This window comes from Carcharhinus amblyrhynchos, chromosome 3, assembly GCF_965287045.1.
Source record: "Carcharhinus amblyrhynchos chromosome 3, sCarAmb.v2.hapA, whole genome shotgun sequence".
In the NCBI taxonomy this organism is placed as follows: Eukaryota; Metazoa; Chordata; class Chondrichthyes; order Carcharhiniformes; family Carcharhinidae; genus Carcharhinus; species Carcharhinus amblyrhynchos.
Window position 1 is genome coordinate 133,928,344 of NC_137326.1, and position 12,871 is coordinate 133,941,214.

Consider the following 12,871-nt stretch of genomic DNA (forward strand, 5'->3'; position numbering starts at 1 on the left):
GAAAAATGGTTTTACCTTACACATTCCATAGTCAGTTAGTTTAATATGTCCTTCAGAATCCAGCAAGACATTGTCCAGTTTCAAATCTCTGTAAATGATCCCATGTTCATGAAGGTAGTTTAAGGCCAGACTGATCTCTGAAGAGTAAAATCTGTCACAAATGAAAAATTGTTCAAGTCTTTTGCAAAAGCAAAATTGGATAAAATGAAAACATATCTAGCTAGAAAGTCAATTTCATTTTTCTATCTTGTGTTTTCTTGACTAAGGGCATAACAACACTGATTGGTGAGTTCATAGTCAACCCTCGCTCATTGAAATCAGTACCATGTCCAATTCATTCTATTCCAAAACTGCTCCTAAATCTCACAGGTCTTCATTTCCACCAACAATGTCTGATTTTTTGCAACCTATACTTGTTGCAGGTAAATACCGCATCTTAATTTACCTGATCTGCAGCCAAAGGCTTTTCCGCTTTGATGGAGTCTTGCAGCATGGGTCTTTGTTGTAACTAGATTTCTCAGTTAACAAAAATCTCTAGTTCCCACAAGTTTAATCTTCTGAGCTCATTTAGTTTAAGAACAAAATACAGTGAAACCTTTACAAATGCATGCCCTCAAAACACAAACACCTGTAAAACATGAACACTTCTTGGCAGACCCAAAGTAATTAGCCTCTGATATAAGCAGCAACTTGATGCTATGGGCAATGCAAATAATGAAATGTAGACAACCGTCACAATCTACAACAGAAAATACAGGGCACACAGTCAAATAGTGGCTGAAACTGATTAAAGAAATGATGGAATGGAGGTCCCTTTGTCCAGCAATGATTGTAGCTGAAAAATTGTTCCATCTCTGAAATCAAATTCCTGCATGGTTCTGTTCCAAGGTTTCTCTGCACCCATGGATGCCATATAAAAACTCAATATTCTCCCTCAACCAGGAAGGTCAGGGTGAGATGGGACCTGGTGGGGGAGGGGGGTGTTCATTGGAGCCAGGTCGGAGGGAACTGGAGGAATGGAGCAATGGGGAGCCTGCACACTGGGAGATGGATAGATTCTTGATTACAAAGAAGATCAGGGGTTATGGGGAAAAAGCAAGAGAATGAAGATGAGAAAAATATCAGCCATGATTGAATGGTGGAACAGAATTGATGGGCTGAGCGGCCGAATTCTGCTCTTACATCTTATGGGAAGGGACTTTGGAGAACGGGTGCCTAGAGACAAGACACCAGGAAAGCATTCTATTTTTAAAATAAATGGAAACACAGCCCAATTCTTCTAACCTGGCATGTTCTTCTGGAAGCTTCCGTTGCCTCTGCATATGAAACATCAAGTCTCCACCATTCACATATTCTATGACGAAAAATAGCCTGCAACAAAATAATTTAAATCAACCATTAGACAACTGCAATTTTTTCCTTCACTGGATGAACAAAATCTTCAATTACATTTTTTTTTAAAAAGAGTTGCTCCTTTGACTAGTAAAAGGAATGTACCTTTATAATTTATTTAAGAAGTCAAAGCTATTGGGACATGGATGTGGATTGAAGAGAATTTAGAAAGCCAACTGATAAAATATTCACTAAAAGTTTTGGAACCTGTGTGAAGTCATCGCTGCCATGATTTGCTCCAAACTACCATTCCACAACACTAAAGACACTAATGAAAGTGAACACTGAGATCCTTCAAGAAAAATCATTTGCCACCATCATGGCTCTTTTTTTGAACAAATTAAACTGATTTAAATAATTACTCCACCCTAGGGAAGACACATTGGGCTTTATTTTGACTCCATCTCCAGGGAAGCTTGGGTGAGTTGTCGTATCCTCCCTGGCTAACTCAGGCACTACCACTGCGGATCAATGTAGTGATCTTCCTTTATCCATAACCCACCCCCCAGGATTTCAATTTGATTTGATTTATTGTCACATGTATTAACATACAGTGAAAGTATTGTTTCTTGTGCACTATACAGACAAAGCATACCATACATAGAGAGGGAAAGGAGACAGTGCAGAATGCAGTGTTACAGTCATAACTATGGTGTAGAGAAAGATCAACTTAATGCAAGTTAAGTCCATTCAAAAGTCTGAATGGCAGCAGGGAAGAAGGTGGTTTTGAGTCAGTTGGTACTTGTCCTGAGACTTTTGTATCTTTTCCCCGATGGAAGAAGGTGAAAAACGGTATGTCCTTGATTATGTTGACAGCTTTTCTCAGGCAGCAGAAAGTGTAGGCAGTGTCAATGGATGGGAGGCTAGCTTGAGTGGTGGACTGGCCTTCATTACGACTTCCGTCTTGGACAGATTAGGAGCCATACCAAGCTGTGATACAACTGGGAAGAATGCTTTCTATGATGCATCTGTAGAAGTAGGTGAGAGTCATAGCTGACATGACAAATGTTCTTAGCCTTCTGAGAAAGTAGAGGCATTGGTGGGCTTTCTTAACTATAGCGTCCGCACGGAGGGACCAAGACAGGTTGTTGGTGACTTGAAGCTTTTGACCATTTCTACTTCTTCCCACATATGTAGAAAGGGGCATGCCCTCCACTATGCTTCCTGAAGTCAATGACTCTCTCTTCACTTTGTTGACATTGAGGGAGAGATTATTGTGGTCACACCAATGCACCAGAATCTCTACCTCTTTCTTGTACTGTGTCTTGTTACTGTTTGAGATCTGACCCACAACAGTAGTGTCATCAGCAAATTTGAAAATCGAGTTGGAGGTGAATTTGGTCATATAGTCAGAGATGTAAAAGGAGTATAGTAAGAGGCTGTGGACACAGCCTTGAGGAACATCAATGTTGTTACCTGTCCTTATGGATTGCAGTCTGTGGGTTAGGAACTCTGGGATCCAGTTGCAGAGCGAGGAGCCGAGCTCCAGGCCAGGAAGTTTGAAGATGAGTCTCATAGGGATAATGATGTTAAAGTTTGAGCTGTAATCTATGAATAGGAGTCTGACATAGGTATCTTTGTTATCCAAGTGATCCAGGATTGAGTGTAGGGCCAGGGAGATGGCGTCTGCTGTGGACCTGTTGTGGCAATAGGCGAACTGTGTGGATCCAGTGTGGGAGGCAGAAATTGATTTGTGCCATGACTAACCTTCCAAAACACTTCATAATGATGGATGTCAGAGCCACCAGATGGTAGTCATTAAGGCACGTGTCTGGCTTTTCTTTGGTACTGGGGTGATAGCTGTTTCCTTGAAACAGGTAGGGACCTCAGATTGGTGTAGAGAGGTTGAAGATGCCTGCAAATACTCCTGCCAGCTGGTCCGTGCAGGACCTGAGTGCTCATCCACGTACCCCATTTTGGCCAGTTGCTTTCCATGGGTTGACTTTTGAGAAGGCTGCTCTGCTGTCAGCAATGGTGACCTAGGTACAGGTTCATCCAAGGCTTATGCTTTCCAGGGTGTGCTCTCACTGACTCCTTGCTCAAAATAGGCATAGAATGCATTCAGTTTGCTGGGGAGGGGTGCATTGGAGCCAGCGATTTTACACGCCTTCATTTGTAACCTGTTATGCCTTGCAGAGCATAAGACCAGAGCATGAGGGAAAATCTGAAGAGAAGCACCCTTTTCAATACAAAGATTCCAGGTTTCAGGCTGGTAGTTTATTCTTCTTTAAAATATAACCACTCTGTCCAATGTGATCTCTCTTCCAGTGTTTGTGCAATGCAGCATCTTGTGGAATTCAAAAGGAACTCCAACTGTATTTAGAATCTATGCTGGTCAATACTGCTTAGAGGCAACAACTCTGATCATCAGTCTCTTCCAAAGTAAGGGCTTCAATCATACTGGATTCATAGAATCAGAGAATCCCTACAGTGCAGAAGAGGCCATCCAGCCCACCAACTCTGCACTGAGTTCTCCAATAGATCATCTTACACAGGCCCTCTCCCCACACATTTCCCTTGGCTAATCGATCTAAACGACACATCGTGAGACACCAAGGGGCAATTTAGCATGACCAATCCACCGAACCATCTTAAGACTGTGGAAGGAAACTGGAACACCTGGAGGAAACCCACGCAGATACAGGGCGAATGTGCAAACCCCACACAGTCATCCAATGCCAGAATTGATCCCGCTCCCTGTTACTGTGAGGCAGCAGTGCTAACCACTGTGCCACCATGCTGCCCCATATGTTAAATGTTCAGAGACCAGTTTGGTCACTATAATGTTGACAGAAGCCATCATAGATGGTACACTATATTTAATTTAAATTTATCAAGTTACTACAACAAGCATACTCAGTTCACAAGTGAAATCTTGAAATACATGTGATTGCAAGTTAGTATTTTTAGGAAATTTGGATTTTAAAAATGAGGGAGAACCCTTCACTCAAAGTATAATAAGGTTGTGGAATTAATTATCAGGAAAGCTCATGTAAGTCCAAAGGTGTGCAGGTTAGGTGGACTGGCTATGCTAAATTGTCCCTTAGTGTCTCAAGAAGTATGGTTAGAGGGATTAACCAACAGAAGTGAGTGGGGGAGAGGGTCTGTGTAAGATACTCTGTCGGGTCATTGAAATTCATTCATGCAATTATCAGCCACAAAAATTCTATGGAGAAAATCTTATTTTGAAAGCCCCGAAAACATCCCCAGTTCAAACTACAAAAATCATTCATCTACTATCTTTGCTAAGCGAGACAAACATACAAACAACATGGCTGGGATGCAGCTTTTGAAAACTTATCCTACCTGCTTTCAGTCTGGAAGCAGGAATGCAGTCCTACTAGGAAGGGGTGATTTGATGCCTGTTCAAATACATGCTTTTCTGTCTGTACCCAATCAATATCCTGTTAAAATGATAGAAAAGTTACATTAACTTCAGATCAGACAAAATTTATATTTTACAATATGCTCTCCCCCTCAAAAACATAAATACTGCAGCACTAAAGGGATCTCAATCTAAATATCATGGTAAAACAATATGCTAAAATCTTAATATGCAGACATCAAATCAAAAGTAACACAAAAAAAAAATCATATTCAAATCAAGAAAGCTGGAGCATGCAGAAACCAAACTAAAAGGTCACAAACCTCAGTATGGTAAAGTCATTATTGAAATATAGCTAAACAAATACTTTAATTGACTTTACATTAATGCAAAAGGATTAAAAGAATGGGTAAATATTAGTTAAAACTGAAGAACCTGTTAATAAACAAAATGACACAGAACACAATGATAAAGGGAACAGAGATGGGATATTGAGATGGTGGCGTCCACATTTATAGACACTTGACTTGTATAGGCAGAAGAAAATCAAAGCACTCTCAAACGTAAACATCTTCCAAGTTTTCTTTGAAACTCATAAAACATCTTGGTCTCTGGATGGACATGCCCTGGATGTAACCCAAAAGATGTGCTGTGGAACCCGTTGGAGATCCCAATGCAAGAATTCTACAGCAAGTGCCTGGGAAGTTTCTACTTCTGATGGGCAAATTTCCATCTTCCCTGGGACCCTACTCTGAGTTAGAGTAGGAGCTTGGAATGGCTCTGACTTACTTACCTGGATAGTTACACCCAGGAAATGGAGGAAGAGTGAAAAAAAAACAGGTCAGCTGGCCTAATTACCCCCAAAATCTCAAAGATACCCATCCCTCACCCCCAATTCAGACTCCTCCCTCTCGCCTTGACTGCATGGTACCCGTTTGCTTTATGTACACTCATTCATTAATGCTATTTTAATGTCCTAAAGCTTTTCAGCGTGTTAGTGAATGAAAAGAGCGTCTAAAATGCAGGTGGAGGCACATGGCTTGGCTTTCCTTGATGATCCTGCTCTGCAAAGGACTCCCCCCAGAAAACATATTCCCAGGAAGGGCTGATTTATAAAATCTGGGCCAGAAATGTAGAGCTACATCTTATTGTAAAAGGAAGGAGTGAAGTGGCAAAGATGATGACTGTGTTTCTTTGAAAAATTTGGTCCAATATTGCTAACTGTGTCCAACTTCGACCGCCATGACAGAAGAGTTAACAATACCTCTCAACAGACAAAAGCTCACTTGCAAGTAATGAACACCCTCACTGGATACAATTGTCCTTTGCAGCAAATCAAACTAAGGTTTCCTGAATTACAAGAAAGCAGCCAAATAATTGTGTAGATTCCTTAAATTCAAGGTAATGAGAGCTGCAGTCCAAATGTGACTTTTCCATTCCCTCATACCACTCCCCTGCTCCATTTGAAATCAGTAAGAAGTCTCACAACACCAGGTTAAAGTCCAATAGGTTTATTTGGTAGCAAAATCCACTAGCTTTCGGAGTGCTGCCCCTTCTTCAGGGGAGTGGGAGTTCTATTCACAAACAGGGCATATAAAGACACAAACTCAATTTACAAAATAATGATTAGAATGCAAGTCTTTACAAGTAATCAAGTCTTAAAGGTACAAACAATGTGAGTGGAGAGAGCGTTAAGCACAGATTAAAGAGATGTGTATTGTCTTCAGACAGGACAGTTAGTGAGAATTTGCAAGTGCGGGCAAGTCGTTATGAGGGTTACAGATAGTGTGCCATGAACCCAAGGTCCAGGGTAAGTCCGTCCTTGTGTGTGCAGAACTTGGCTATCAATCTTTGCTCAGGACTCTGTGCTGTCGTGTGTCATGAAGGCTGCCTTGGAGAACGCTTACCCGAAGATCAGTGGCTGAACGCCCATGACCGCTGAAGTGTTCCCCAATAGGAAGAGAACAAGAAGGTGGCCATCACAACACACAACAGCACAGAGCTGCTGAGCAGAGACTGATATCCAAGTTCCACACACGAGGACAGCCTCAACCAGGATCTTGGGTTCATGTCACACTATCTGTAACCCCCAAAACGACTTGCCCACGCTTGCAAAATCTCATTAACTGTCCTGTCTGGAGACAATACGCACCTCTTTAACCTGTGCTTAACACCCTCTCCACTCACATTGTCAGTACCTTTAAGACTTGATTACCTGTAAAGACTCGCATTCCAATCATTATTTTGTAAATTGAGTTTGTATCTTTATATGCCTTATTTGTGAATACAACTCCCATTCACCTGATAAAAGGGCAGTGCTCCGAAAGCTAGTGGATTTTGCTACCAAATAAACCTGTTGGACTTTAACCTGGTGTTGTGAGACTTCTTACTGTGTGTACCACATTTCAATGCCGGCATCTCCCCATCTGAAATCAACCAGACATTTGAATGATTGTTAACTTTGGGGTTTGGAAAAGAAAATATTCAAGGAATACTTCAACAGAAAATGCACTTTTTAGCAGTCTCTCCCCTCAAAGAATGGATTCAATTAGCCAAGACTTACCATGAACATCATGCACTCTGGGTCTACTACAAATTTAAACCTGAAGTAGGAATTTTTTTAACTGAAAATCTGAAGTTCATTCCTTGGATTTCACTCCTATAGTATGATTTACAGTGAAGTTGGACGTACTCTGTACTCACTATCACATTATCAAAGAAACCACATTATTACACTCCATGCCAATGTGATTCAACAGCTTGAAGGCCAGTAAAGAAAACATGGATTGTTTCCAAACGATAATTAAAATAAGCCATTTGGATTAGTGAATCTTCTCAGCATAAGGTATGTGTATGGAGGATTTCCCGTGGCCAGAAAGTCAAGTAGTGCAGAAAGTCTTTCTGCTTTTGCAGAAATATACTGGGCTTATCGCCACAATTGTCCTTGGTGATTTTGATCTCTGGCTTCCTTACAAACTAAACTCAAGAAAAATGTACGAGACCCTCTTTCTTTTTAAACTGTGGCATTGGTAAGAACATTCCAAAATCTCTTCCATGTAATCCTTCAAAGATTTTGAAAATCTTTAATATCTCCAAGAAATAATTTTCTTAACATTCAATTTTCAAAATCTTATCTGTTCTCAGTTCTACCCTTTCAGAATCTAACAACTACAAACGCTTAAATGTTTCTCACCTCATCATCATTAACCAGTTCTTTCTTCACAACTTTCATTGCGTAAATGCGTTCTGTCTTTTTCAGTCGGACGAGGAGGACCTTGGCATAGCTGCCTCTTCCAATGACACGGATCAGATCGAAATCCGGAACACCTAAACTGGTGGGAGCTTTCCCGCTTTCCCTGCTGCTCATGGCCTGTCAGCAAAGACAGCAAACCAATATCAGTTTGCTCTTAAATGCAGCAAAACCAGAAATCTGAGTGATGATCTGAATAAGTTAGAGGCAACAGGTCTATTCAACTGCCTCTTTTGCAGGTAGCCTCATCTACGTTTGCAAATTGCATTCTGAGCACTTAACAATCCCTCACTATTATAACTCTCAATGAATCCACCTACAAAATATCAACAAAAATAAATCTTTGTTGACTATATTTTGACTATTTAAACTAAGTCTAGTCTGATCCAAAATAACTGCTATGTTGAATTTACATTCGAAATAGTAATTGGGAATTCTCAAATTATAATTTTTAACAATGTTGCATTTCATCAGGAAGGAACCTAGGGAAATACATACTTATTGTAAACATAATTATGATCCAAGCAGTACTCCATTACTTTTCTGTTATGCAGCACATCCATCTCAGTTTGAAACACCCTTCAAATTCTTTAAACTAACAACTAAATACTTACACAGGTTGAATGACAGTTCATGCTGGTGTTTATGCTCCACTTGAGTTTTCTTCATCTAAATCTACCATCAGAACCATCTATTCCCTTCTCCTTTATACATTTCTCTAGTTTCCCCTTAAGTGCATCCATACTATTCATTTCAACCAGTCTGCGCAGCGAGTTGCATATTCGCATCTCTTTCAGTTTCTTAGTAACCATCTTATATTCATGGCCTTTTTTATGGTCATCCTTACAAGAGGCATCATTCTGTAACCACTTTTATCAAAACATACCAAAAACATTTTAAATGCCTCTATTAAGTCACTCCATGACCTTTGTTCAAGAGAGAAATTCTGAATTTACAAACATATCTTCCTACAAACGGCAATTCAGCTCCATAACAATCATAGGATCATGCAGCACAGAAGCCCATTACTGGCCCTTGAAAAAGCGAATCAATGTTTATCACATACCTGTTCTTTGCCCAGAACCCTGCAAAATTCTATTTTTCAAGAATGTATCTCATTCCCTTTGCCAATTATCTTAAACCTGCGTCTTCTGACTGCTGATCCTCTTGCCAGTGGAAACAGTTTCTTCCTATCTACTTCAGCTATGTCAAGGGATGAAGAAGTTGAGTTGTTCGCCTTAAAGAAAAGAAGCCTAAAAGGAGATTTGGAAGAGATGTTCAAAATCATGAAGAGCCTTCATAGAGGAAATAAGGGCAAACTGTTTCTAGCAGCAAAAGGATCAGACGACACAGCTTTAAGGTGAATGGCAAAAAAATCAGAGCCAACATGGGAATTTTGTTTTTTCACAAATATAGCAAGTTGATGTAATCTCGCACACTTTGCGTGAAAGGGTTCTAGAAACAGATTTATCAGTAATTTTAAAAAGAAAGTGCGAAAATACCTGAGGGAGAAAACATGGATGGCTACGGGAAAGAGTGAACAAGTAGAACTAGGAACATAGCTCTGCTAAAAAGCTGACACAGGCACACGGCACCAAATTAGTCAATGATTCTATATTCTATGAAACCGTTAATGAGTCTCTCTTCTAAATCTTCCCCTAAGTTCAGTAAGCCTCACTAATTTCTTGAAGTCAATAATGGCACTGCATTACTCAACTTGCAGCTTAAACAAAAATCATTGATAAAGTTGTAAAACAGATGCAAGAGAAAGACATTCAACACCAGCAATAATTGTTTGCAACCACTGATGTTTCCCATCACTTCCCCCTTCACATACTGACACTGAAATTGACTATCTGCAAAGAAACCCGAAGGTTAGTCTCCTTCTTTAATTTAGTTCCAGCTCTTAAGATGTTACAGTGTTTTAAAATGTTAACCATCAACAAACACATAGACTTTGGTCCTGTACCTCTTTTTCCTCACCAACATGATCCAGGTTTTCTTGACTGGAAGATTTGTATGAGATAACTGCGGACAGCAAAGAATGAGATACATTATTACTCAAGATTTAAAAGGATAGGTTATTGTTAGGTATTAAATTGCTGGGGAAAAAACAGAGTTCAAATTCCTTATTAACATTCAATTGTTTATTGTAGAGATTGCTCATAGTCAGACTGGAAATTGGAAAAGCTCCCAAAGAGGATGCATTAAAAAAGTGCCCATGCTGTTTATTGAAGATGCCTCCACCACGTGAAATGGGCAGTAAAATGTGATGACGTAAAGATTATTAAATCAGTTAACAAAGAGGGGACTGCAGAATGTAATCCTGTAAGAACAATTTTGTTAAAAATTACAACCTAATTCACTGGTTGCATGAAGAAATTGAGAAAATCAACACCATGCCCAAAAGTTTTGTTGAACATGATGTCAGATCTCATTGAAATAATGGACTTAAAGAAGGTTGCTACTTATAAAAATCCATTTGTAAGTGTAGATACATCTTTAGGGAGGACAGTAAAAATTCACATTGCAGCATGTGATAAAAGTAAATAAGACTCAATTAAAAAATACAAAAATGCTGAAAGAATGCAAACTGCTCAAACTTGGTGTGGTTTATCATAATCGTTCACATATGCTAAAGATATTCAAACTGCTGCAATTGTGATACAAAAACAGAGAAAAAGGAACTAACAAAAGGAAAGCCCAGGCAGGATTTCTGAGACACCTGAATGCAACAATTAGAAACTTGAAACCTTATTTGGCACGGACTTTTCCAAATTCTTTTCGAAACAACATTTACGTACAAAGTATATTGCCAAAATGTCACCATTCCAGTCCCAAATCTGGTTCTGCAAGTTATGCAATCTCCATTCTTTGTTTAACAGAAATACAAATGATTTCACATCAACAAAGGAAATGACGAACTGGTCCATTAAGCATGAACTGTCCCATCATGGTGTAACTTACACACTAAATTAGTTATCTTTGCTTTCATGCTGCTTTTTGGCTCACTTCCAAGAGTAAAGGGAATCTAAGAAACAGGTGCAGCAACAGGCCATATGGCTTCTCGAGTCAGTTTCACCATTCAGTATCACTGTTGACTTTCTACATCAATTCCACTTTCTACCCTATCACATATCCCTTGTTTCCTTAGTATTCAAAAACCGATCCGTCTATGATGTACTTAATGCTTGAGCATTCAGGTTCATAGTCTTGACTGAAGAAATTACTCATCTCCGAAATGGCTGATTCCACAACCTGAGTTTCTAACCTTTAGTTCTAGACTCTTCAGCAAGTGTTAAACAGACCTAGGTATCTGCCATCCAAGCTCTCTCAGAATATAAGAAATAGAACAAACAGAACATTTGGCCCATTGAGCCTGCTCCATCATTCAAGAAGATTACAGCTGATCTATAATGGCTTTACCTCCAGTTTCCTGTCTCCTCCAACCAACAACCTTGGACTTTCTTGTAGAATTTTTAGACATTTCAAACGGATCATCTTTCAGTTGCCTAAACTTCATAGAAATAGGCCCATTCGACCCAATCTCACCTCATATATCAGACCTCTCCTCCCCCAACTCACCAAGTTTTCATTGACCTTTATTCTCCTGGGTCCTGCTGTCACAGCCTATTTTACACATATTATTTTTAAATAGTTCTATTTACACTTATTATTCTTAAACAGTTCTAAATTACTTCAGGTGGGCTTTGGTTTTCCAGCACAATTAATATTGATCCTTCTTCATGTAAAATCATACACATAAACCCAGAGGATTGGTTGTCAAAGAGCATACAAATCAGCAACTCAACAGGTTCTATTTGGTAAATAAAATGATGGCAGAATTTGAACAAAGAAAATTACAGCACAGGAACAGGCCCTTCGGCCCTTCAAGCCTGCACTGACCATGCTACCTGACTTAACTAAAACCCCCTACCCTTCAAGGTACATATCCCTGTATTCTCATCCTATTCATGTACTTGTCAAAAAGCTCCTTAAAAATCACTACCGTATCCGCTTCCATTACCTCCCCCAGCAACAAGTTCCAGGCACCCACAACTCTGTGTAAAAAATGCTATTTACCATTTATATAGATGATCTGGAGGAGGGGGCTGAGTGTAGGGTGACGAAATTTGCTGATGACACAAAGATGAGTGGAAAAGCAAATTGTGCGGAGGGTGTGGAAAGTCTGCAGAGGGATATAGATAGGCTGAGCAAGTGGGCGAGGAACTGGCAGATGGAGTACAATGTTAGCAAGTGTGAGGTTATCCACTTTGGCAGAAATAATAGTAGGAGGGATTACTATTTAAAGGGCGAAAAGCTGCAGCATGCTACGGTGCAGAGGGACCTGGGGGTCCTTGAGCATGAGTTGCAAAAACCCAACCTGCAGGTGCAGCAGGTGATCAAGAAGGCGAATAGGATGCTGGCCTTTATAGCAAGGGGGATAGAATATAAAAGCAGGGAAGTCTTGCTGCAACTGTACAGGGCACTGGTGAGGCCGCAGCTGGAGTACTGTGTGCAGTTTTGGTCGCCGCACTTGTGCAAGGATATTTTGGCCTTGGAATGCAGAGGACGTTCACTAGGCTGATACCAGAGATGAGGGGGTTAGACTATGAAGAGAGACTAAATAGACTGGGTCTGTACTCGTTGGAGTTTAGAAGGATGAGGGGGGATCTTATAGAGACGTATAAGATAATGAAAGGGTTGGATAGGGTAGAGGTAGAGAGATTCTTCCCACTCAGAAAGGACAGCAGGACTAGAGGGCACAGCCTCAAGATGGAGGGGAGCAGTTTAGAACGGAGTTGAGGAGGAACTTCTTCACTCAAAGGGTGGTGAATCTCTGGAATTCTCTGCCCATTGAAGTGGTGGAGGCTACCTTGCTAAATATATTTAAGACACGGGTA

The 12,871-nt window shown here is 40.2% G+C and overlaps 1 protein-coding gene across 1 annotated transcript in view; it reads right to left on the minus strand.

The window, feature by feature from the left end:
* The window catches only part of prkci (protein kinase C, iota), a 101,102-nt gene that overhangs the window by 25,236 nt on the left and 62,995 nt on the right, over positions 1–12,871 (minus strand). The window contains exons 9-13 of the mRNA XM_080186041.1: positions 9,937–9,995; positions 7,911–8,087; positions 4,699–4,796; positions 1,285–1,371; positions 16–151 (exon numbers count right to left, since the gene is read on the minus strand). Of these exons, the coding sequence (XP_080042167.1) occupies positions 16–151; positions 1,285–1,371; positions 4,699–4,796; positions 7,911–8,087; positions 9,937–9,995 (557 nt within the window). The remainder of the gene's footprint in view (positions 1–15; positions 152–1,284; positions 1,372–4,698; positions 4,797–7,910; positions 8,088–9,936; positions 9,996–12,871) is intronic.